We start from the raw sequence: 25,000 nt of genomic DNA, 5'->3' as shown, positions 1-25,000 counted from the left end.
CCTGCTAAACGATTGTACGTGATGTACGTTCGGTTCGGTTGCTAACTTACCATATTATACCACACGTTCAGTTCCAGCAGATCACTATATTCGTTCTCCAAGAGCAAAAAGTAGAAAATGAAAAATCATTCACAGGCGGCGCTACATGAATGCTAACGATGGTTATAAACATACAAACTCGTAGCCCATCACGAAGAAGGCGACCGTCAGGATGACCGTTTGGGATGGGTCCTTCCTTGGGCGTGCCTCCGATCGGTAGCCATTGCAAAGAAGTGACTGTTTGAGCTGGTTTTCCACGTTCACTGAGTCCTTGCCACACGTGATAGATGCTGGAACAAAACAGAACAAGATGGAAAGCAAGAAAACAAGGACATTCCCAAGCACGCGAGAGTGGTCCAAACGTCTCTTCCGAAAAGGGAAAAATCACGTACGATGATGGAAGTAAACAGCAGCACAACAGTGGCCCACAGTGTGAATTTGATCGACTCCTTTTCTATAACATACCTGACTGTGGAACGTGACTTAGAATGAATGTGATCCAACCGAGCAAAACGGCGGTTTTCGTGGAAACAGCACGATGACTGTTCATCGTAAGGACCCGTCTGACCAGGCTCCATAGTGAGAAGACGGCTAATGAGCTTGCCGCTATAGTGAGAAGGAAGAAAAACGTCAAACACGAGATTCTCAGTATGGAGCTTGCTGCTGGCGGCCTTTCTCTCTGTGTGAGGCCGTTCGCTCCCGCAAAGAACGGTCCTCTCTCAGTATGGAGCTTCGCTGTTTAGCGAAATTCTCAGGGTGTGTGAGTCGCATGCCGCCGTTGATTCCCTGTGTGCCTACGAGCGAGTGTGTGCGCCACTCGCGGCGAACAGCTGTATGCTCTCGTATGGCGTGTATGATCGAGCGAGAGAGGGATATCGCTTGCCTTTTCTCGCATGGGACCGCGGCTTCGGAGACCTTTTCAAACTACTTTAGTTTTTATATGTTTTTCTCTAATAAAAAAAGGAATTTGAATGTAAAATTGTAGCTATTTAAATTGTTAATGATTTAGGTGTGATTTGGTACCAGATAATCGTTGGTTTGGCCTGTAAAAATGCCGCATAAAGCTGCAGAAGTCGACTCAAAATCGTTTTCCAAAGTTCCTTTTTCATACATTTAGGCAAGAATTGTTGAGCCGAATGTTGATTGTTTAGTATTTCTTAATCTTATTTAAACCTGTCCTATGTATGAGAAGAATTGTAGGACAATTTCTTCCTCAATCATATGTTTGCCGTGAAGTGGTTTGTAACTCTTTTACCCTCGTTCCGCAAGCTGATAGTAAAGATCTATACTTCTTGTACGAACGATGAAACAAAGGATAATAAAGCACTCCGATTCTACAAAAGTGTAACTCTTTTTTCTAAATTTGCGGAACTGAATGTCGCAGATTAAAATGCTTTGTTAAGGGGTTTTGTTTCCAAGCAAAAGTAATTGGGAAAGAACGATTCTATAGAGTGCACTACAGAACAACGATGGTGCAAACCCGGTAATAATTTCGGCAATTTTTTTAGCACATTTCTCGAATCAAAACGTTACATTCAATTTTCCCAAATCAACGCACTCTTCACTCTTGGCTTTGCCTTTGAGACCAGCCGGGCTGAAACAAAGGTTGCTTTACAGAATCAAAGAGGAATACGCAAGAGGAACAATAGAGACAACGTAATGCAATATTAGTAGTCTAACGAAACATCGATAGATGTACCTTAGCGGATAGAAACGGCTCATGAAATACTTCGGAACCAGCGCTGTTAGCCTTTCGATTGCGCTCGGTTGTCTCTCCGTCTGGAGTAACATGCATTAAACGGTTTATAATGCATTTGTAATTAATTACAAACACATTTACTTCCAAAGAATCCCAAAGACGAAAGGTTCTATCATGTAGAAGCGTCCGTTTGAATTTGTTCTCGCTTTTTAATAGTGGTATTTGTGTTTTATATCCTGCCTGCTTGCAGACGATCGTACGTAAAACAGTCGGCAACTGCACTTTGTGCGTACCGTTTTGGGGTTGATAGAAACTATTAGATGATATTTCAGAAGGCCAAGGCCAAGACCGCTCGTCGGTTGTATCACCTGATAAGAATATCGTCACCACTGAGACAAACTTGTGCGGCCCTCGTTGATACAGCGGAATATGTCTTTTTCAGAAATCGAGGTTTGTTGAAGCCAGGATTGAATGAACGCCAATAAGTAAGATAACCTTTTACACCACAGACAACTACGTGAGCCACTTAATAACATGGCTGCATCTGGATACTCTTAGCAAAACTGCAAGTGTTTCTTTGCATACCTTGGTTGCCTTTAGAACTAGCAAAATTTAAAACAATTCTGTGACTTGGCGCCGCTATTATGCAATTTGGCACGGACCATTCTTAGTTGAGAAATGCTTTTCACGAGTGCAGAGACTGTTACCAGAAGTAGATAATGTTAGTGCAAAGCAAACTGTTGTTGCAAACATTATTCTAAATAGCTCTGCTAAAGTAAACGTGCCGCCTATGAAGGATTAAGCACAGCTCGGCGATGAATCGTTTGCTAAACGATCCTATTTCACAAACAGATTCAGACCGTATAACGCTGGATAGATTTGTGCAAGACACTTGATGCGCAATTTTAGGAGACCGAGACAGGAATTTTTACTATAATCATTTGAGTATCATTTGAGTATTTTTACTATAATCAGTTTGAGTGTAACAACGTTTTCCTGCATCCCTAATGGTACTTCTAGTTCTGGCAGCCACCCACGTTTCCGTTGATTATGAGCTACAATCGTTACATGTAATCTTTCAGTGGCCAAGGCGTGCAGCGTGCCTTGCCGTGGTTGAGCCTTGCTGGTGGAGATCGTGCTTTTGATTGATATCATTTACGGTCCTTGAAATGCCATCCATTTGTTTTCAATGCAAGGTGTGACTGCCTTAGCAAAAATGCACTTCAGCTAGTGCACACTTTGCAGTAACAAGGGCAACTTTATGTGCCTCGATTTGCATCCGATCGCGGCTCCGTCTCGGCTACTAAATGCCAGCCTTTCCGCAGCTTTTCCCACTGCCAATTACGCTACTGCTGCGAATAGCAATCGTACCTGATCAGCACGCAGTATCGTTTAACCTTATCATCCTTAGAGCTCGCGCTAAACGGTCCATCCCAACGCGATGGGAAGCATGAAAAACCCCATCTCTATGCGGTGGACACCGTGGAGCGCGAGTTGATGATCGAACAAACATTTGGGAAAAGAGCACAAAGAGCAAAACTATTCATACTGTGTGCACAGCACTCTCCGTTTCGCATATTCTTATTGATATGCATACTTATTGATTTCAAGTTGGTAAAATTGTGCGCCGTGTTATTGTGCGTTTAAAGTGCTCCGCCACAAAGTTTGGTTCCGATCGCATCGACGAAATACAACCACATCGGCAGGTAAGTATGGTTCTCTCAATAAATAATCGCCATGCATTAATCGTTCTCTCGAATAATTCCAGCCGCGAAACACCGATCACGACTACCATCACACAGACACCGACCCACGGCCCCACAGCCATGACCGAAGACGAAGTCGTTCCCTCTACAGAATAACAGCTGTAGCACAGAGCGAGGGAAAAAGGAGAAAGGAACACAGAGAGAAAAGAGAAGCGGGAAGAGAGAGAACCGGCCCGGCGGCGGCCGACCATTCTCTTTTTTTGCTCTCAACCGCAGCCACGAGCCACCACGAGGCTGCTTCCTTTCTTCGAGCAGCTTCAGAAAAAGGTCGCAAGTTGGTAACAAAAACCTCCAGCCCCTTTGGTGAGAACGGGAATTGCGACCCACTTGCGACCTTTTTCCAAAGCACGTGCTCGGCTCGAATTTTGCTCGATTTTTTTTCCCCTGATTTGCTCGAATTATGGTCGATTGGGGAGCGAACACCAAATGATGCACCGCCGTTCTACCAACTAAGTTTAAGAGGAATGGATCGCTGAACGACAGCCTAGTACTGCTACTGATTACGAGCGCCAAAGGGTAGGCGTTTACAGACGCATTTTCTCCAACACTATAAAGCCACTGATCTATCTGCGAACACTATCGGTTATCATGGAGTATTTGCGATGCAATTTTTCCAAGAAATATGGTTAAGTGAACAGCTCACATATTCATAGTAAATCTGCCATCCTCTTCTCGTGTAAAGTGATAAAATGTCCATTGTTCAAACGGGCTTTGTCGCACTTTAGCGGCTCATGTGTGATATTACAGGATCATAAATGAAAGACTATGCACATAACATTGGCATTTTCAATCTGCCTCTACTTAGGATAAAATTGAAGAGGAGAAGAACCTGTACTCTGTTAAACATTTTCACTGGACCCCTAGAAATACTTTAGAAGGCAAGGACACCGTTGATCAGGTCTTTTACATTTTAAAGTTGAAAAACTCTGTCATTTTTCAGCCGATTATGAAAATGAACAAGTTTTATTTGGGTTATTCTATGCCATTTATTGATAACTAGCTGGTTTTATGGTTTTTCCCGTTGGTCCATCTTTCTTATCCTATTTCTAGCACGATATCATTTCATTATCGTGCTGATAATAGCATTTAACGTGTCTATCAGCTTGAGTTTTAGTAGATTCAAATACACCTCAAACTCGAGTTGAAACATTCTCGAGATCATTTCTTTTTTTATTTGAAAAACGGCAATATCATAATGATAGCCCTATTTTTTTTAATGGGCAATTTCTTTCCGGAATGAACCATGTTGATAACTTTAAATCGCATAATCCCAGTATCTGGAAGGTCTTTCTTCACCCCTTCCCCCTTCTCTCTCTCTCTCTCTCTCTCTCTCTCTCTCTCTCTCTCTCTCTCTTTCTCTCTCTTTTTCTGTTTCCCTCTCTTTCTTATTGTTTTTGGATTAAATTTGGCCTCAATTACTGTAAAGATCTGTTTGATTTAATATGACCATCAACCAGTTTTGACTAGGCAGGCATGGGGGAAAACGAAGGATGAAAGAATGGAGTAAACTGCGCTTGGATGCAACCAATCAATTTAGAGACCCCAAAAACATTGGAAATGACACCCATATTGCCCTAGAAGAGATTTTCAGAATAGGGAGTGTATGCCAACAATTGTTGGATTGTTTTGAGAACATTTAGGGAGTTATTTTGATATTTTCAGCTCTAATATTTGCTTTGAGGGAGGGCTTCGGTATTTAATGTTTTTTAAATTAATTTTTTAAACATTTTTCCCTGAAAGCTGATGCTTTCAAGAATACTGTGTTAATTTTTTTGGATCAATCGAAGTAAAACTGACAAAGTTATAGATTTTTTTAAATCCGCGTTTCATACAAGGCACCGTGTAGCTCGCTATTTTGAGAAGCGTTTTCCCAAAACCAACGTTTTCAAAGTCGGTACCCATCGTACCATAAAAACTACTGTACTGATCCATTTGAATTTTTTAACACATACTCTGTACACTTTTTGCCAGGTAGCCCCGTCGAGATGTCATGAAAATTGTTGATACTTTATTTAAAACAAATCTTTAAAAATCGTGTTTTTAGGCAAAATGACAAAAAGCATCACTTTTTCAATTTGAAAAATCTACCAAAAATCGAAAAATAGGAGATTCAACAGAAAACTCGACGGGACTACCTGGATAAACTTATAATCTTTCAAACGAGTATCGATTTGTATTTTTCTGATGACCCACCACGCTGCTACGATGGACAGCGTAAAAAGTATCTTTTCGCAGACGCACCATCAGAAATATGATGCCATGGATGAAGTTTTTAATCAATCTTTCCCAAAATACAACAAAATATATTCTTCAAAAGTTGCAGTTTAATACGAAGTATACTTGAAAGAATAGAGTTGAACGGTTACGCCACAAAAAATCGTCAAAAATGATTCTTGTTTTGGTAAGAAATTACCGAACCCTTAAGCTGTTTCATAGTTTTCCGTTTGTTGGCATTAACCTAATTTTTCAAATAGACCCACAGAAAAAAGTCCAGCATCGTCATATGCGGCAAAGCATTCATTCACAAAGTGTTACAATTTCAGTACGCTCTTTTAGCGTGATCCATTATTAAAATGACATTGACGGACGTTTCAGCAACTGTCCTATTTGTCCAAATCCGTCGAAAAATGACAGAGTTATTCCACCTTATGGCACATCCTGTAGATTTTTTAAAAATGGTGATAATTTTTTTACCAGAACGTTATAAAAAAAACCATACACTATTAGATTAGCACCAGCTATAAGATTCTCGAAAATCCATCTAAATTTTTCAAAATTCATAAGGTTTTTAACATTCATTCATTTGTGTACGACCCATTCTTACCGCTGACCTCAATCAAAAACGATTTCTGCAATAAAATCAGTGTTCGAGGGTTATCTGTTGCATCTGCTCCCAGTAATCCAGAACTCGACATATGAGCTTGTTTACGCAAACAAATTGATTTCCATTTTCATAATCATGACGTCTAAGAATACTAATATTTTTCGATGGAATTCAGACCCGGAAAACTGGCAGGCCGATCCATAATTTTTATATTTTTATCTGAAAACTATTTTTTGTGAATTGTAAGGCGTTTCCAAAACGTTTTGATAACTTTTTCTCAGTACTAGTTGATCGCTTTCGACCGGATCTTCTAATGGTTCGATATACGATATCACACTTGTTTCCAAGATGCTTCAAGCTCTTGAAAATAAGGCTTGAACGCTCTCTTTCCAACATCTTTTTAAAACACAAACACGAAATGGTTTCATCGTTGCTAAAATCAGACCCTTAGCTTAAAACAGTCCAATCCAACTGCCAAAACAATAAGTTAACACTACAATTTAAAAATAAAATATAGATACTTGAAGAAGGTGCTGTTTTTGTATTGATTTGACTTAAAGCCTTGAACTACCAAGTTACATCCTTCGGTTCCCTTCCAGCACATTTTCCTATAGGCTACTCTGGGAGGGGCCAGTTGTTCAGGAAAAACTACACCTGCTTTGGGACGTCACAGTTTACCAGTAAACTGGACAGTCCGCGCAACATGAGAAAGTGCTGAGAACACACTAAAATCATCCAGCAAAAAAATGTATGAGAATATATTGAACACGGTGTATACTATATTTTAATTGATTTTCATGCTGCTTGTAATAGCATGGCAAATTTATATGACGGTTCGAAAGCCTTTGAGATATCCTTCAAAATGATCAGACTACTAAGGATGATCGTTTCTATCGTTGCATGCCTAGTGAAGGAGAATTGAAAATCTCATTGTAAACTCCCTTTGCACTACGGAACTGCCGTAGCAGAGGAGACTGATTTGTCTGTTGCTCATCGTGACGCAATGTGATGCAGCGCAAGCCTAGATATGGTGTAGTTCCCTTTTTGATGATATTGCTCCCCAGCCCATCACAGCTGAGCCATTATGGTTCCTCTTGACTGCTCTTTTACTGGCCGGTTTATCAGGAAGACCAAGTAGGCAATTTTTCGTAAAAAAAAAATGTTGTGAGCAGCGTGCATCCGAGCGAGGAGCATCCGAGATCTGGCACCCTCTCATGACGGGCAAAATTTTTGCGAGACAACCCGTGAATCCTCTGCTTCTTGAAAAGACTACGCCCAAGGACCATTTTAATAATTTTTGCATGCAGGTGTGACTCAGTTTTATATCAAACGCCATTTTTCTTGCTGAGCGTTCCTGATTTCGTCGCAGAAATACCGCCTTAATTATCGCTGGAGTTCGTTCAGTTTGTGTTTTCTCCGGTTTTCCGTTTGGGAACAACCGTACCTCTTTCTATGAATCGTTTGATGGAACGAATATTCTACTCAAATCAAGATGTGATAGTATTCTCTTTATCTGATACTTGGTTAGGTTTTGAGACCTCGAATTGTTCTCTACACAAATCCATTTCGATTTTCTGGAAAACAAAACTCAAACTCAGCAGTAAACAGATCACTCTTTCTAAAATGATGGTGGATAGTGTTCGGAACAATTAATACAACAAACAACCAGTGACCATGAAACCGGTCTGTAGGCCCTTTTATGGTGCAAACGAAAACATACATTTTATACCATTAGATGATAAATGCTGGTACCCGAAAGGAATGTATACGAACAGCAGTACAACGTAAATCACCAAACACGCGATTGCAATCACGCGATCAAACAGCTTAGCGATCTGCAACCCATGATGATTGCTTTCGTCTTTTGTTACCTATTATTGGAAAAAGGGGAGTAAAATACATTTCATAAATAGCCTGGTGCGAAACCAATTACCCTCGACTGTTTACCTGGTAACTAAGTTCCAAATAGTCAGCCGCTAGAATCAATTCCGCGACGCGATTTTGGGAGAATTGCCCCATGAATCGACCAAACCAGCTATCATTGGGAGTGGATTCGCGGCTGAGTACATCTCGAGTCCAACAATTCAATAGTGTCACGAATACTAGTAACCCAGTGATGATAACTGAACTCTGCAGGAATACCACTGAAACAGATAGGAAAACAAATCATTCAATTAGTCGCACAGGAGCAAACAGTAGGGAAATCTTACGCAATCCCGGAACTGTGTCTCGGTTGTAGGGCAGCACCCACTGGATCTGCTGAAGAAATCCAAAGTGGCACGTCATGGAGAGAGTCAACAGCAACTTCCTTTCGATGCAGCTTGATCGTAACCACACGATGTAGAGATTTAAGAATGCAAGCACTACCAAGGGAGGTCAATCGCCATTTTTAAGTGAATAAAGGCGTGTTCACTGTTTCTCCAACTTCCAGTCTTACCCATTATAGGACACAACATGGCTACTGTTTCGAACCTGTTTTTTCGTTTCAGCATCAGATCCATTTTTAGAATGGTGTACTGGTACTCGTCGCTCGATTTTACTACTGCTCGGTTTTTCTCCAGCGATACGATACTCCAACTTGGACTGGAAAAACTTGGCTCCGTTTGCAGACAGAGCTCTTCTGTGTGCATATCGACTTCGTTTAGTGAGTTCACCCAGGTGCCGTACCACAGATTACACTGATGCACATCAAACGGCCATCGATTGTATGAAACCGAACACTTGGCGTTCATATTGCACCTTGGCACACAGTACACCGATCCGTTCCAGGCCACCGAACAGGCAGGATTCGTACAGTCTGGCAGCTCTTCGGGATTGTAATATCTAGGCAAACCGAAAAGCATATCACCATCATACCCAGTTGATTGTATGTCGCAGTCTATTACTTACGATGAAAAGTGTCGAAAATCCGGAAGCCAGATGTCATCGGAGTTGATCGCCATCCGCTCAATACCATTCCATTTCGTTCGGTTCCAGACGAGAAACTCATCATTCCATTCCTGTCCATTCCAGCAGTTGATCGTCAAACATGAAAGATATCGTTATTGAAATGCCATCTTGTTAAACGATTGTACGTGATGTACGTTCGGTTCGGTTGCAAACTTACCAGATTGAACCACACGTTCAGCTCTAGCAGATCGTCATCTTCGTCCTACAGGAGTAGAAAATAGAAAAGGTATAATTATTAACAAGCGGCGCTACATGCATGCTAACGATGGTTATAAACATACAAACTCGTAGCTCATCACGAAGAAGGCGACCGTCAGGATGACCGTTTGGGATGGGTCCTTCCTTGGGCGTGCCTCCGATCGGTAGCCATTGCAAAGAAGTGACTGTTTGAGCTGGTTTTCCACGTTCACTGAGTCCTTGCCACACGTGATAGATGCTGGAACAAAACAGAACAAGATGGAAAGCAAGAAAACAAGGACGTTCCCAAGCACGCGAGAATGGTCCAAACGTATCTTCCAAAAAGGGAAAAATCACGTACGATGATGGAAGTAAGCGGCAGCACAACACAAGTGATCCACAGTGTGAATTTGATCGACACCTTTTCTATTACATACCTGACTGTGGAACGTGACTTAGAATGAATGTGATCCAGCCGAGCAAAACGGCGGTTTTCGTGGAAACAGCACGATGACTGTTCATCGTAAGGAGCGGACGCTGAATGATGCATCGTCGTTTTCCAGTTAAATCTATGAGCAATGGGTTGCTGCCTTCAACCTAGTTCTGCTGCTGATTACCAGCACTAAACGGTAGGCGTCAACACGAACGCATCCTCCTACCGGATAAAGCCTCTGTCCTTATCTGCGGACACTCTCGGCGGTCACAAAATATTTAGCATTTGCAAGACATTTTCGAAAGTAATCCATCATAAATAAAAACAACAAGAGATATATTCCCTGTAAATCTGCCATGCTCTTCTATTCTGAAGGTAACGATCATCAGATCATTATTCTTCTCACTTTTACAATGTTTATTTTTCGTCAGTATTTGGTTGTTGACAGCGTTTGGACGACAATAACCAACGAACAAGATTATTCATTCTTTTCATGCATAATTATGCACTTTGGGGTTGCTTGTAAGTTGAGTTCTGTTTCTAGAAAGTTCGAGGCATTTAAACAAACTACGTAGTTTATGTTAGTTATTTCATAAAAAAAATTGCTCCATCATAGAATAAACATACATCATTAAACTATTTAATAATCACCATCGCTACGAAAGGCAAACTCGTTATTTGTTTAAATTAGTTTAACAATAATTGTTTTAGACTACCTAATTTTAACTTAAAAAAACAAATACTTATTTTCTTGGAACCCTTAATGAATGAATTGAACCGATAGATATGGTATAGTCAGAGCAATTTGCTACTTTTAAGCTTTCTTAATTGATCAAACTAGTTCGAATACTAACCAGTGTGTTACTCTCATCCTATAAACCACTAGCTTCATTTTCCATTACCACCCTGCTGATGTATTTCTCATTGGATATGGCATGCTGCGAGTATATTTGGCTTTACAATAATGGTTTTAATTGTTGTTTAATGTTATTTTGTTTTTTGCTTATTACTTTTTTAACATAAGGATGGCCGAGTCTTATTTTTAGGTACTTCTATCAATTGTATAAACAATTGATTTCGATGTTCAATATAATGCAAGATCAGGCGCAAAAAGCCACACATTCGCCTGGAAACTGCGTCTAGTTTCATTTTGCACTCCTTGCGGCTGTGTTTTGCTGTATTCCCAGTTGATGACAATTAACCTCTCACAAATTACAATGTATACAATCGGCACCCAAATGCCCATTAGCAACAAGATACTTTACATTTTTCCATGTTAAATTAGTTGCCTCTCTTGCTTAGTTGTCTCCACCATTTGAATTGTGGTTTAAACTTCATCACTCCAAATAACTATCAAATAACTCACGATAGTTTCAAAAACGGTTTTGATATTGATACTATGGGAAAACAGCAGTTGCCGTAATGGGTTGTTTGAACTGGTTACAGCTGCTTACCGTAATAACTGCGTTTTGAATATGCTTGTGGTAATCTAAATAGAACATATTTTATGATTTAGAAAATAGTCAAATCATAATAAAATCAGAAAGAATTCATTCTCTTCGCCGTAAACCATTACAATAATAGAACATTCGATCTGTACCTAAGATGGGAGTGTGTGCTTGTAGCAGTATGAAGTTGCTAATAATCTTTGTAATGATTTTCTTATCGCAATTTTCGTCTTATCCTATGTAATTGTCGTCAACATATGTGCCAGAAATCTTTCAAAAATGAAACTAAAATTATTCAAGCGATAAGATGACAATCTTGATCCCACTTAAAAATATTAATATTCAAATTAACTGATCTCTATTTTGGCCCGCTACAATTGGCTCGATAAATGGCAAAACATGGCTCAGCCTTTCACCCACACGCTTTCTGGCGAGCCTATTGTGTGGTCTGCGTTATCGCTTCGAAGGCTAGCAAGGACTCGCAGGAAGGCTCCGTCCATAACGAGCGGTGTAGTGTAGTGCAATAAAATGCAAAACCATCCGGCGTGCAGGTACTACTGGCCGAAGGGTGGGAAACACCCCAGTTGGCCCACGCCAGACCCACGATCGTTGCGAAGCGTGGGAATGAATGAATCCTCCGTAAGGATTTTCCCCGGATCCACATACGGCCTACGAGGACAGCAGGCGATGGGCGATGCTACTTGATTCTCACGTTTTCGGTACGCCTGAGCCATCAAGTGCTGTGTGGGAAAGTGGAAACATTAACATTTTATGCAAAACAGTGGCCCAACCAAAGCACCGGCACCAGCATGGGCAGTGGAAGGTTAGGGTCCGGATGGTGAGTACCTGCTCGTGCAGTTGTTTGCTATCTTTCCAATGATAATACCTCTCGAAACGTGGTTAACACATGTATGCGTGCACTGCTTAATGATCCTGAAGCACTGGACAGAGCAAATCGTTCGATTGTGTTCCGCGTTCCGATTTCCGTAGGTTCAATAGGCTCAGCATAATTGTAGCTAACGGAAAGAAAAACAAAAAGAATTACAAATAACTTTTTTTCGCGCGATCCTCCGATCAACCTTCTCATTAACAGCCCGCACGGTCGGCGATGGCAATGGCGATCATGGTTCAGTGAGAAGGCACAACATGAAAATGGCCCTCCGAACCGCCCACAAATCACAAGCACATGTTTGCCAAAAAGGAAGTCCATAAAAGCAACCGATGACCCAACCAGGAAACGCGACAGTTGTTCGGCCGGCCAAGGATAAGTGCAAAGTGCAAGGTGAAGAAACATTCGGCTCGGCACATCTGTGAGCCATTTGAGCACCGCCCATAATTCACACTGCACCTTGTCTTGTCGGCGGTAGGCCAGCAGGGCCGAATGTGCATTTACACCTGTGTGCAGTTCCGGAGCTTCCGGTACGTCGGGCAATAACTGGTAATATCAATAGTACGTTGGCCATTGGCCAGACAAGGTGTATCTCGTTTTCAAGTGTTTCAAGCGTCCCCTACCGAACTGCGCGTACGTGATCTTGGCACTTTCTACTGGCACTACGATCCGATTCGGTGTCTTCACCAGTGCTTTCCTCAAAACTCCTTCAGCAGCCACCATGAAAGTCCTACGGAAACCTTGTGCCGACGCCAATCAAAACATTCTCGGTAAGTTCGTTTGGCTGTAGAGGGCAGCTTCCTATATTTGATCTGGCATCAACGGGTTAAACCAGTCGAGATGAGCGAGAAAGCCAGTTGATCAACCCGGGAGAGCGGGATGACTGGAGCAGTGGAGCTCAAGATGCTACATCCTATGAAGCTGCGGAAGAAGGATGGACAAACTGAACTCAAGCGGAGTTAGTTGGTTTATGCTCTCAACGAACGCCTGACGGAAAACGGTTGGCATCAAAGGGTATAGCGTCCGGAAGAAGGAGCAATAGAACGATCATCGAAAAGATTCGATCCACGAACGAAATTGAGATTAGAGTTACAGCCAGCTGGGGGTTTTTTTTTTGTTAAATTCGATTCAAGTTTCGTCGTGAATCGCATAAAGTGCATTCGAAACTCATTTCGACATTTACATTTTGCTTTGTTCGACCGCGCGCTTACTCAGGTCTGGCAGCTCGTACAGCCATGAAGGAGAAGAGCAAAAACGCGGCCCGATCCCGGCGGGAAAAGGAAAATGTGGAGTTCCTCGAGCTTGCCAAGCTGCTACCACTGCCGAGTGCCATCACGTCGCAGCTCGATAAAGCATCGATCATACGATTGACTACCTCCTACTTGAAGATGCGACAAATCTTTCCGGATGGTAAGTACCGACAGGTCCTGTAAATTGTGCAAGTGCCTCACCGTAACAATCTCGGTTATCGTGGTTTTACTACATCGAATTCAGGGCTGGGGACAGCATGGGGAACGGAGCGGAACACTGGCAACCCAACGGAAGCCAACATCAAGGAACTCGGATCGCATCTGTTACAAACGCTGGATGGGTTTATATTGGTCGTCGCTCCGGATGGGAAAATCATGTACATCTCCGAAACGGCATCCGTGCATCTTGGGCTTAGTCAGGTTGAGCTGACCGGTAACTCAATCTACGAGTATATTCACACCTTCGACCAGGAAGAAATGGCAGCAATGTTGGCGCTACCTCAGCAAAGGCCAACGTACGCACCAACGATCGACTGCCCGAGTCCAATCGCCCAATCGCAGCAGTGTGCTTACACCGGTGCATCGTCAATGGGTACAGCAGGATTACCAAGTCGAATGGACGAATGCAGTCAAGCTACTGGGACAAACATGTGTGAGATTAGTGCTTCAATAGCAAGCACTTCCCAGGGCCATCAGCCGGCTGCTCAGCCTTCCATTGCTCCACAGCAACAACAAAATCACAACCATCGACACAGCTATAGTCAGCTGCAACGAGCACAGGTCGTGGAAGTGGAAAGAACCTTCTTTCTGCGAATGCGATGCGTCCTGGCAAAACGTAATGCCGGACTGACGACATCAGGATATAAGGTAAGATATTAATGTTAGCTTAGAACGGCAGCATTCTAACAGCATGCCCCACCCCGGGTTGTCGAGCAGGTCATCCAATGTACGGGATATGTGAAGGCTCGCATGATTCCCCATGAATCCAACACTGCTCCAGGGTACTGCTGCATGCAGAACCTTGGTCTGGTGGCAGTCGGTCACCCACTGTCCCCTTCTGCGGCGACGGAGGTAAAGCTGCACCGTGATATGTTCATGTTCCGTGCCAGTTTGGATCTTAAGCTAATCTTTCTGGATGCAAAGTATGTAGTGTGTTGCTGAGGGAATGCAAACAAGTCATTTGCTATACGTTGGGCGGCTATACTCACTATTTCCCTCTCGCCAGGGTTTCTCAACTGACGGGCTATGAACCGCAGGATCTTATCGAGAGCACACTTTACCAGTATGTTCACGCCGCTGATGTTCTGAAAGTGCGGCAATCTCATCAAATTCGTAAGTAATCGGAGGTGACTGTTCGCGAACGGGTCACGATGTGTACTGACAGAGCAGTTTCTTACCTTACCATAGTGTTGCACAAAGGACAAGCAACGACGGGCTATTATCGATTTCTAACGAAGGGAGGCGGATGGCGTTGGGTGCAAACGTGCGCTACCGTCGTCCACAATACGAGATCTTCTCGGCCCCACTGCATTGTTGGTGTGAACTATGTACTGAGGTAAACTGAACTTAACTCTCCGACTCTCGCGTCAACATATTTATTGACCGTGTTTGGTTTTGATTACAGCGATATCGAGGCTAATTATCTTCAACTCAACGATGCACAGTTAGCGTCTGTTCCGCGCTCCTTACTCGAGTTGCCAAGCACAGAGCGCTGCACTGGTGATCATGCTGCTTATCAACCCGATAATTCCTACCGACCAGCACTGAACGTATCGTACGAAGAGCAACCGCATCAGCAGCACTCCAAGCATCACACGTATGGGGACATGCCTCCTTCGGAAAGTATTCCGCAGCACGTGATCAACACGAAAGAAATGAGTGATCACCATCTGCCATACTACCATCTGCCAACTTTGCAAGTAGGAACGCCTGATGTGCTGCATGGTGGTAACGAGGACGCTTTTCTGTCTAATGAACTTCACTATGATCAGGAAACACAGTTTAGAAACCCTACCGTTAGCTCATTTTCCTTCGATGATGCACAGTCGCTGTCTCAGACGGATTTGCTTGATCCGTTCTATGAGCAGCTATACTCGACTTTCGATACACCGATACACTCAGAGCACGATCTTATCCTTCGTTCTTGCTCGGTCAGTTCTAACAGTTCCGGTACAATATGAGTGAGCCAGTAAAGAGCAGGATAGAGCTACGCACCATTCCTACTGCCAACCCAATCCAGTGATCTTCTCCCGTGCAAGTGTGCCAGTGTAATAAGTAATTTTTGTTTAACGATTGTCAATTGATAAGGCTTAGACTTTTAAAATGATACATTTCTAAAGCACTTAGAAATGTGCTCTTAAATTGAGATTGAAATTTGCAATAAAGAATACTCAACACACATATTCTCGGTAATATATTGCTGATCATACTCAGGTTGCATTAAAGCATGCATTGTCTCTTGTGAGTGAACGAGTTCATAAGTGGTGTGGTTTGATACGAGGTTTCATGTATGTCTAATCTCAGCGAGCCTAACATTTAATGCTGTCATTGCTTTACCAAGAAAGGAAGTGATCGATAGTTTGCGATTATATTTCCTTTATTTTCCCATACTCTCCTTGAGGGATCGAGTGCCATTTAATAGATTTTCATCCCAATTTGATCTCATTGCTGTCGTTTGCCATTTTGAAATCATCTAAGCAAGAAGTCGACGAGTTACGTGTGCCAAAACCAAAAGTGAGGTATGTTGTCCTTACTCTGTATTTTTTTATGCATTGTTTTGAACAAAATTAACATGTCCTTTTGTAGTGCTAAAGGGCATGCCATGTTGTCCCATACATCCCAGACTGATGAGTTACACAAATAATATTTGTTAATTATGCATTTTCACATTTTTTACATACATTTTTTAGTTCATATAAGAAACATTGGTTCAATTCAATTCCAAATGGAATTGGAAGGATCATCGATCGAACGGAAACGGCTGAAATCATTGAGTAATCAGATTTGGGATGCTTGCGGATCCATTGAATAATATTTCCGTTCCGATCGTTTTTATCTGTTATACCTGTGAGAAGTTTTGCCAAGGCGGTTCTTTTATACTCTACATCACTCTGATAAACTTTCTGCTGTTACCTACCTAGTAGTTGAGATCATTCCTCCGGTATAGTATAAACATCAGTAATTACTATCTCTTTCAAATATCAGTAATTACAATAACCTTTATCTACAAATCTGCTATAGAGGAAATATTTGTTTTTGGACAGTCCTTTCTGACGCATGGACAACGTTGGAATGAATTGTTTCGAACTTGCTTGGTTTAGATATAGAATTGCAAGCGCATATTTTGTTATCCCCATTACCAGGTGTACAACCTTAAAATGGCTGTTATTTTTTTAAAGATGAGCTTATCGAGCGAATTGAGCTACCATTGTCTTGTCCTACTGTTTTTTTGTAATGAGTTCGACATCTGTTTTCATAAATCAGTGCATATCATAAGAGATAGCATACAACAACATACTTTTTTCGATGCGTAATCAATTCTAGTTCTGTGCCTGAAAAAGAGCTTTCGCGGGGAGCACACCAGTTTTGCTTTCTTTTGGAGAAATCGGAAACAGAATCGATTCAAATGCCTGTAGAGGCCTATAATGACAATCTGGTATTGGAAACCACTTGCAAAAATTGGTTAAATTGGTACAAAGATGACCATTTTGACTTTAGTAACAAGAAGCGTGAAAATCAAACCAAAAAAGTTTAGGGCCATGAATTGCAGGTTCTTTCGAATAAAAATGATACGTAATCGTAAAAAATACTTGCTCAGTAGTAAGGAATTACTTAACTAGCTATTTCCATACGCTTACGTGCCATGGAAAGGTTAAACAGTTTGAAAATGGAGAATCTGAAACGAAAAAATATTGAAAATTGATCCCACCCAACCATCATTTTCTACCGCAAGACCAAATCGCTTTGAACGCAAGACTGTGCGTTTGGTGGGGTTAGATGGGCGTCGTCTATTATAAGCTGTTGTAGTCTTGCGATACTGTTAACGCACGAGCAAATAATCAAAATGCACTGTGCTTTGCGTGAAACAAGGCCGATTTATGATAAAATACATGAGAAGTTAATATTTCTTTACGAAAGCGCCCATTCGCTCTCGTCAAAAATGGTCCAAAATTATTTCAATACATTCAACTGGGATGTTATATCCAATCCCGCTAATTAACTGGGCCATTCCAAATATCATTTTCAACGATCGGTCACGCGCTGGCCGAACAGCACTTCGATTTGTATGAAGTTTTCGGAAAATGGCGTGACGGGTGGTTCGTGTCGTAAAATGAACAATTCTTTTGGCATGGTAGACACAAATTGCTAAAAACATACGAAAAGTGTATAGCTAGCAAGGAAAAATGGTTGAAAAAATGATTTTTTGGTTTACTATTTTAAAAACTGTGTTTTTATCGACAAGACAAACCACGGTTCAGTTCATTATATAGACTAACACTATACAGGGTGAGGCAAAAAAAACACAGTTAAAACGCCATATCTTTTTCATTTTTGTTTGGATTTTATTGAGTAAAGCCAAAAAAAGGGTGCTTTGTGGCATTTTGGCTCATTCTTGAAGACGCGTATGTTCAAGCTGGTCAAAACTATGTTATTTTTTAGGTCTAACCTTGCTCTTCAAAGCACCACTAACGGAGAAGTCCTGCGCTTTTTACATCCATAGAATTGACAGCCAATGAGACATGGAAATGAAGTGTGAAACTTTTTTTTCCAATCTCATGTCTCGGTTGATTTGAGGAAAGATACAGATTCCTGTTGGAATCTCTAGGGATTTCGGATGAATTGTTTGCATTTCTAGGATTGCAATGAACCTTTTAATAGGTTTGGCACATGAATTTGTTTGAATTATCCACCGGATCCACCGAACAAAAATGTGTTATTGCATCTCAACCCATTATCAAACCGGGGTTTTGCGTCCTGGTGACCAGCCGAAGGTGATCAGTTGACTTCTCTGGCAACTAAACCCCATCATTTTTTGTTTACAAACTACTGGACAACGAAGGTTTTCTCATCGAAGAAAACCATGTTCGGAATTTGACCACTTGCGGCCAAGCGGCTGATGCTTCTTTTACGGTTTCAAGGCCCTAATTCATCCAAAAAGTAACATACCGAAAAAAAACTAAACAGATTCTAAAAGTTTATGAAATTTCCGACATTTTGTGGCTTTTGCTCAATAAAATCCAAACAAAAATGAGAAGGATATGGCGTTTAAACTATGTTGCACTTTTTTTGCCTCACCCTGTAGACCTGTATGAACTCAACGAATTGAAAAGCAATTTACCTCTCAGACCACATGCTTCGGTTTTATCAAGTTTTGCATCAGATCTGGGGGGCGTCCGTTGTGAAACAGTCACCCGTATGATACGAGACTCGAAAGCCACCCCGTTTTTTCGATGGGATTCAGTAATAGCTCGCACGTTGTGAGAGTGAGTTGTTAAACGCTTGTACCAGTGTTTTCCTCTTTAGAGAAACATGTTGTTCTTGAGAAAAAGTGTTATTATATTAGTTTTCATAAGTTTGCTTGGTTTGACAAGTAAGTACCTGCGAAACTGATGTAGAAGCTTAAGAATTTACCTCTTTCCGTTTTTCATAGTTGCACTTAATTGCGATGGCGAACCATCTTCGAACGAAGGTAAATTGTTGAAAAAGCTGTTCTGCTACAATTACGACAAAACAGAGCGGCCTATAAAGAACCATAGTGCAGCAGTGAATGTAACAATGAACGTTCACGTACAAAACTATGACTTGGTATGTATCTATTGCATCCGCACTTCAATTGCAAATCATGAACAATCATTCATGTACTTTATTCTAGGATGAACGGAAATCTACTCTCACGACATTCGTTTGGATGAGCATGTCTTGGAAAGACGAGTATCTATCATGGGACCGTATGGAGTATGGGATAGACAAGTTGATTGTGGAATCAAGTGAAATATGGACTCCAACAATTATCCCTTTCAACAAGTAAGAACATTGTTCTTCGACCGGTTAGATCAGGATCGCGATCAATTAAAAATCGTTTCTTCAACTTATTAATTCCAGTTATAAAAGCACAGAAGAGGCATGCTCGAACCATCGTTGCGAGGTGAATCAATTGGGGATGGTACTGTGCGTGCCACCTTGTCAGTATGAAGCCTTTTGTGCGAGCAACACTGCTAATTGGCCATTCGACACACAGAACTGCTCAGTGTCTCTGGGCACCTGGGTCGAGGATGTAGAGAAGATAAAAATCAACGAAAAGACCAACATAACTACATACTACATTAAAGTGCCACACTCCGAATGGAAAATGGTTTCTGCTAATGCCAAGCAATTTTTATACGACAATGATACGTACCCTACTGTAGAGTATACCTTTTTGCTTGAACGTCACATTGCTATATATGGAGCTATCTTAACACCTGGATTTAGTTGAGTGTGAAAACAAATGTCGATGCAGAAGTAGCAGGAGCTAAATTGTCTGTTTCTCAATTTTAGTCATGGCTATACTCAACATGGGAATTCTTTGGATGAGCTGCGTCAGCTCGGAGCGACTCTACATTTTATGTGGAACGTGCCTTGGCCACTTCAGCTATTTGCAATACTTGTACTGGCGTGTTCCGTACCATGGCGTTGCCGTTCCAAAACTCCGTAAGTCAATAGAATACCTTTGATCTATACACATTGAGCTCTTATTGAATTTTCCAGTGATTTTCTTTCGTGATTCGCTCTTGATAAATGTTGCGATACTGGCATTCACTATCATGCTGAGGCAAATGTGTCTGTCCACCGGAAACTCGAGCAGCGTGTTTGATAAGCTAGCTATCAAAGTAGCATCAACCAACGTGGGAAGCATATTACTTCAATCAGAACGTGTAGGTAACGTTAGCAAAGAGGAGAATGATCATCATGCTGAACCGAACGCAGATGGGGATACAGTAAACCTAGTGGTGGAGGCAACCGAAGCCAAGATCGACGATAAGCCGAACACAAATTGCACCAGACAGATCCTCGTGGCGACCTTCTTAGACAGGATTCTTTTCGTTTGCAGTCTGTTTAGCTATATATTGATGATTTTCAATATACTACCAAGTGAAAATTGAGAAATATGAATATTTGATACAACAGAATATTTAAAATTTACAATAAACGCTATAGAAACTACCAGACAGATCTTCGCCATGGATAAGCCAAAAGCGCGGTCATCTGTTCTTATTGTGTATTCCGGTGGTATTTGTTCAAAAGCACCTTTCAATAGGACTGCTTCTTAACCCTCATCGGTTCTTTGTATGCGCGCGCATACAATTTGGTTCGAAAACATCAAATTATTCAAAAACGGTTTGATGAATTGGTCTGAATTTCTCCACAATAGATTTATTTTGGTCATAGAATAGAAATATATCACTAAAAAATTTTAGGCATGTGTAGTATCGCCTGAGCAGAAATAGTTACGAATCGGTTCCTGAAATGACTGACCGATCAGAAATGATTTCTGTACATGCAATAATAATTTAAAGACTATCTACAAACCTGAAAAATATGTAACAGTCGATGAGCAGTTGGTTCCATTTCGGAGTGATCTCTGTTCCGTCAACATATTTCATCAAAACGTGCCAAATATAGCATAAACCGTTTGGTTTTATGTGTTTCAAAAGGCGGTATACAATACATAAATTTATATTGGCTGGAATCGGAATTCCGCTCCCAAAAGCAACTTAGGACTTACTGTTTTGGATTTGACGAAAGGAATTTGCGATAAGGTTGTAACATGCGACAATTTTTTTACTTCATAAGATTTGGCTGAAGAATTGAATAAAAATCGTATCGCTAAGCGCTTTGGGCACGATTACTAAAAATAAGAAGCAATTATATTAGCCTTGGTTGATATGCGCACACAGCTAATATATTCTTCTGAAGCTATATATGACCACAAATTACATACCATGCTGCTGTATGCCTCTCATCATTACCAGTATGTTACTTTGCCGAGCATCCTTTACTTGTTAGATCCTTTACTTCCAAATGAAAAATAATATCTGTGTGAGTGAGCTCGAGTGACAGATCGTCTCTACGGTGGCTTCGAGCAAAGTGTGGAATTACTGGTGTTTTTCATAGCGAATCGTCTCCCGGCGGCACCTGCCAGACGCCCGAGCTGGTGTAGCGTCCGGAGACGGTGCAGTGCAGTGTAAATTACCCAAAGTTACGGAAAAGTGTGGTGCAACTCTGAGGGACGCGACCAATCAGCGGTTCGCGGGGTGTGTGTGCAACCTTATCAGCGTCGGTTGATAACGGCGACACGCGTGTGGGTGCTATCGGCGCATAAACAAACAGGCTACCCAGTGAACAAACGTGAGTGCTCCAATCATGAGTGACGAGAAGAGTGCTGAGAGACCAGCGGCGGCAGCGATCTTTGCGAGAAGCAAAATCGTCGGGCATTCGCCACCAACGAAGACGCAAAGTGTGGAAAGTGAGAAGGAGGAACAAGTGGAGGCAGGAACCGCCAACGCGGTAGTTCCGGCGAATGCTCTGCAGGAGGGGGCAGGCATTTTGAAAGAAGCCATGCGAAGAGTGGACCGGATAATCGAAATCGCGAGCGGGAAGAAAAGCGGGCCTAGCCTTGAGGTCCGTGAAATTGCAGTGCAACTGCTCGAGGACATCAGGACCTCCGAAAAAGAGCAGCGGTTACTAAAGAAATCGCTAGCTGCAGCGCTGGCACAGGTGAGCGAGCAGGCCAAGGTACCCGAGCTCCAGAAAATGGACGGGACGAAGAACGTAGGTACGCAGACAGTGCCAACGGGGCTAGGGGCAGGGACCTCCAAGGGGAAACAGCCTTCCTCCGCGAAGACCCCAGCTCGTCCGACACCATCAGAGAAACGGCCTAGGAGCTCCCCAGAAGAGATGACCGAGGCCAACAAGCGTGAAAAAAGGGAAGGACCCAGGAATGCAAATGAAGGGGAAGATGCCGACAATGAAGGCTATACGGTCGTGACGCGCAAGCGACGGCCAAAGCCCCCAGTGCCAACACCGGTGGCGCCAAAGGAGAAGGAACGAAAGGAGCCACTGCTGAAAGTCAACCAGCGCAGGGAAGACGCACTGCTCCTAACGGCAAGTGACGCCAAATGCTACCCTGAGATCTACAAAACCATCCGAGCCGATGCAAGGCTGGCCACGCTCGGGGAGCAGGTAGAGAGCGTAGGACGAACCAGCAACGGAGCAATGATTCTCCGGCTCAAGGAAGGGAGCAAGAGTTCCTCGTTCCAGGAAGCGGTAGAAGAGGTACTACAATCTAGTGCCAAAGTGAGAGCTCTGACGCAGCGCTGCACTCTGGAGTGCAGAGGGCTGATCGACACAACCAATGAGGAGGATATACATGAGGCATTAAGTGCACATTTCCAGCTGTCGGAGAAACCGGCGATTACGATTCGTCGGTTCTTCCGGTCTGTGATGGCGGAGATCCAGCTGGCAGAGACCGACGCAGCTAAGATCATGGAGGCGGGATCGATCCGTGTTGGCTGGAGCACTTGTCCAGTGAGAGTCCGAGACAATATAACCCAGTGCTACCGCTGCTGGGGATTTGGGCATGTCTCCAGTCGGTGCGGAGGAGTGGACCGCTCAAAAAACTGCAGGAGATGCGGGGAGGAAGGGCACAGAGTGCAGGAGTGCACGAACCAGCCGCACTGCTTACTGTGCCCAACAGGGAAGGACGGACATGCTACCGGAAATTCTCGGTGTATCGCGAGAAGGATGGCCCGAAAGTGATTCAGCTGAACCTAAATCACTGCAAAGCGGCGCAGGATTTGCTTCAGCAGTCAATGCTACAACCGCCGTATGATGTAGCCATACTGTCGGAGCCACATCGCGTTCCGGAGAACGACTCGTGCTGGATCAGGGACGCAGGAAACCTGTCTGCGATCCTAGTGAGAGGGAAGTACCCCATCCAGGAGGTGACGGACACTGAGCATGAGGGGTTTGTCGTAGCCAAAATTGGTGGAGTGTTTGTGTGTTCCTGCTATGCGCCTCCACGGTGGGACAAAGGCCGGTTCGACACCATGCTCGACCAGATGGAGGAAGTGGTCGGCTCCAAACGTCCACTGGTTATTGCCGGGGACTTTAACGCCTGGTCTACTGCATGGGGCAGCAAGAGCACCAACAAACGGGGGCAATCGTTGTTGGAATCCGTCGCGAGGCTAAATCTGGTGGTAGTCAACAATGGCAAAACCAGAACCTTCAGCAAAAACGGCAGGGAATCCATCATCGACGTCACCTTCAGTAGCTCGGACCTGGCCAGTGCTATGAACTGGGAGGTAAGTGATGAATTCACCTTCAGCGACCATTTTGCGCTTACTTACAGGATGCAGAAAACAGGGCCCCAAAGAGCTCCAGCCTCCAACAAAACGCAGCCGGCGGGGTGGAAACCCGATTGGTTTAGCAAGGACCTGTTCGAGGATGCCCTGCGCAGAGAAGACAATGGAGAGTGCCTCAGCGTGGATGGGCTGACGACCGCCATGATCAAAGCGTGCGACGCAACCATGCCAAGGCGCAAAGGTGAGTCGACAGGTAGGCGACAGGAACCCTGGTGGTCTCCACAGTTGGACGCGCTTAAATGGACTTGCCGCCAGAGGCGGCGACGATTCGCGCGTAGTAGGGGAGAAGCAAGAAAGATAAAGGAGGCGGAATATAAAAAGGCTAAAACATTACTAGCGAGCCAAATCACCGCCAGCCAGAAGGAATACTTCCACCAGCTTGTCAGGGATGCGGAATCGAACCCCTGGGGCGGTGCGTACAGGCTAGCAATGGGGGGGCTTAGAGGGAACACACCACACGAAACGTGCCCGTATCGAATGCAGTCGATCGTGTCCGAACTGTTTCCGTCTCACGAACACTCTAAGTGGCCAGCAACACCATACGGTGCGCTCGAGGGCGAGGTGGTTGAGACGGTAACGGATGAGGAGCTGCAGCTCGCAGCACAGCGTCTGTCTCGGAATAAAGCTCCGGGGCCAGACGGCATCCCGAACGTCGCGTTGAGGGCCGCCCTGCAATCCAATCCTGGAATGTTCCGGAAAGCACTCCAAAAGTGCTTAGACGATTGCGTTTTCCCAGACCGGTGGAAACGGCAGAAACTTCTGCTGCTGCCAAAACCTGGTAAAAACCCAAAGGACGCTTCATCCTTTAGACCGATCTGTCTGCTTGACTCCATGGGGAAACTCTTGGAGCGCTTGATCCTGAACAGGCTGATCCCGTTCACGGAGGGACCGCATGGCCTGTGCGACAGGCAGTTCGGCTTCAGGAGGGGGAAGTCCACAGTAGATGCAATACAGTTGGTTGTTGAAACTGCGAGGAGATCGCGCAAGCAGGGATGTGGGGGCGCTAATATCTGCGCTGTTGTCACCATAGACGTAAAAAACGCTTTCAACAATGCTAACTGGCTAGCAATTGCCCGGGCACTGCATGGCATGAGAGTCCCAGACTATTTGTGCCGGATGCTGG

The 25,000-nt window shown here is 43.4% G+C and overlaps 4 protein-coding genes across 6 annotated transcripts in view; 2 read left to right on the top strand and 2 right to left on the bottom strand.

Annotated features, from left to right (window-relative positions):
• Nucleotides 1–591, bottom strand: part of LOC126581213 (neuronal acetylcholine receptor subunit beta-3-like) — a 2,596-nt gene extending 2,005 nt beyond the window's left edge. The window contains exons 1-3 of the mRNA XM_050244715.1: nt 505–591; nt 175–329; nt 51–95 (exon numbers count right to left, since the gene is read on the bottom strand). Coding sequence (XP_050100672.1) covers nt 51–95; nt 175–329; nt 505–589 — 285 coding nt within the window. The 5' untranslated portion in view covers nt 590–591. The remainder of the gene's footprint in view (nt 1–50; nt 96–174; nt 330–504) is intronic.
• A 7,415-nt stretch (nt 592–8,006) lies between these two features.
• On the bottom strand, nt 8,007–10,005 carry LOC126581214 (neuronal acetylcholine receptor subunit beta-4-like). The gene is made up of 8 exons (XM_050244716.1): nt 9,892–10,005; nt 9,559–9,713; nt 9,435–9,479; nt 9,218–9,327; nt 8,766–9,151; nt 8,539–8,691; nt 8,276–8,472; nt 8,007–8,199 (listed from the first exon to the last, which is right to left on the bottom strand). Exons 1-8 carry the CDS (start codon nt 9,974–9,976, stop codon nt 8,026–8,028), a joined length of 1,305 nt encoding a protein of 434 aa, XP_050100673.1. The 5' UTR covers nt 9,977–10,005; the 3' UTR covers nt 8,007–8,025.
• A 3,454-nt stretch (nt 10,006–13,459) lies between these two features.
• Nucleotides 13,460–15,654, top strand: LOC126569134 (single-minded homolog 1-like). The gene is given in 6 exon segments (XM_050226028.1): nt 13,460–13,634; nt 13,719–14,058; nt 14,104–14,341; nt 14,411–14,616; nt 14,700–14,820; nt 15,169–15,654. Coding segments are annotated over 6 exon segments (1,566 nt in total).
• A 3,287-nt stretch (nt 15,655–18,941) lies between these two features.
• The window catches only part of LOC126569136 (neuronal acetylcholine receptor subunit beta-3-like), a 13,220-nt gene continuing 7,161 nt past the window's right edge, over nt 18,942–25,000 (top strand). The window contains exons 1-6 of one of the 3 annotated variants that reach the window (XM_050226030.1): nt 18,942–19,064; nt 19,125–19,279; nt 19,347–19,498; nt 19,577–19,944; nt 20,012–20,164; nt 20,222–20,689. In XM_050226030.1, the coding sequence (XP_050081987.1) occupies nt 19,004–19,064; nt 19,125–19,279; nt 19,347–19,498; nt 19,577–19,944; nt 20,012–20,164; nt 20,222–20,616 (1,284 nt within the window). In that variant the 5' untranslated portion in view covers nt 18,942–19,003 and the 3' untranslated portion in view covers nt 20,617–20,689. Of the gene's footprint in view, nt 19,065–19,124; nt 19,280–19,346; nt 19,499–19,576; nt 19,945–20,011; nt 20,165–20,221; nt 20,690–25,000 lie in introns of those variants that run through there. The other 2 variants (XM_050226032.1, XM_050226033.1) reach the window with 2 other exon arrangements.

Source organism: Anopheles aquasalis, chromosome 2 (assembly GCF_943734665.1).
Source record: "Anopheles aquasalis chromosome 2, idAnoAquaMG_Q_19, whole genome shotgun sequence".
Classification (NCBI taxonomy): Eukaryota; Metazoa; Arthropoda; class Insecta; order Diptera; family Culicidae; genus Anopheles; species Anopheles aquasalis.
This window is presented reverse-complemented; position numbering and strand designations above follow the sequence as displayed.

Bases quoted from the DNA above. Each gene is read 5' to 3' on its own strand.
- LOC126581214 (XM_050244716.1), bottom strand. From the start codon at position 9,976: ATGAACAGTCATCGTGCTGTTTCCACGAAAACCGCCGTTTTGCTCGGC. The intron at 8,692-8,765 runs GTAAGACTGGAA...CTCCCTTGGTAG, and splicing joins CATGTTGTGTCCTATAATGG to TGCTTGCATTCTTAAATCTC. The intron at 8,200-8,275 runs GTAAACAGTCGA...TTCCAATAATAG, and splicing joins ATTTGGAACTTAGTTACCAG to GTAACAAAAGACGAAAGCAA.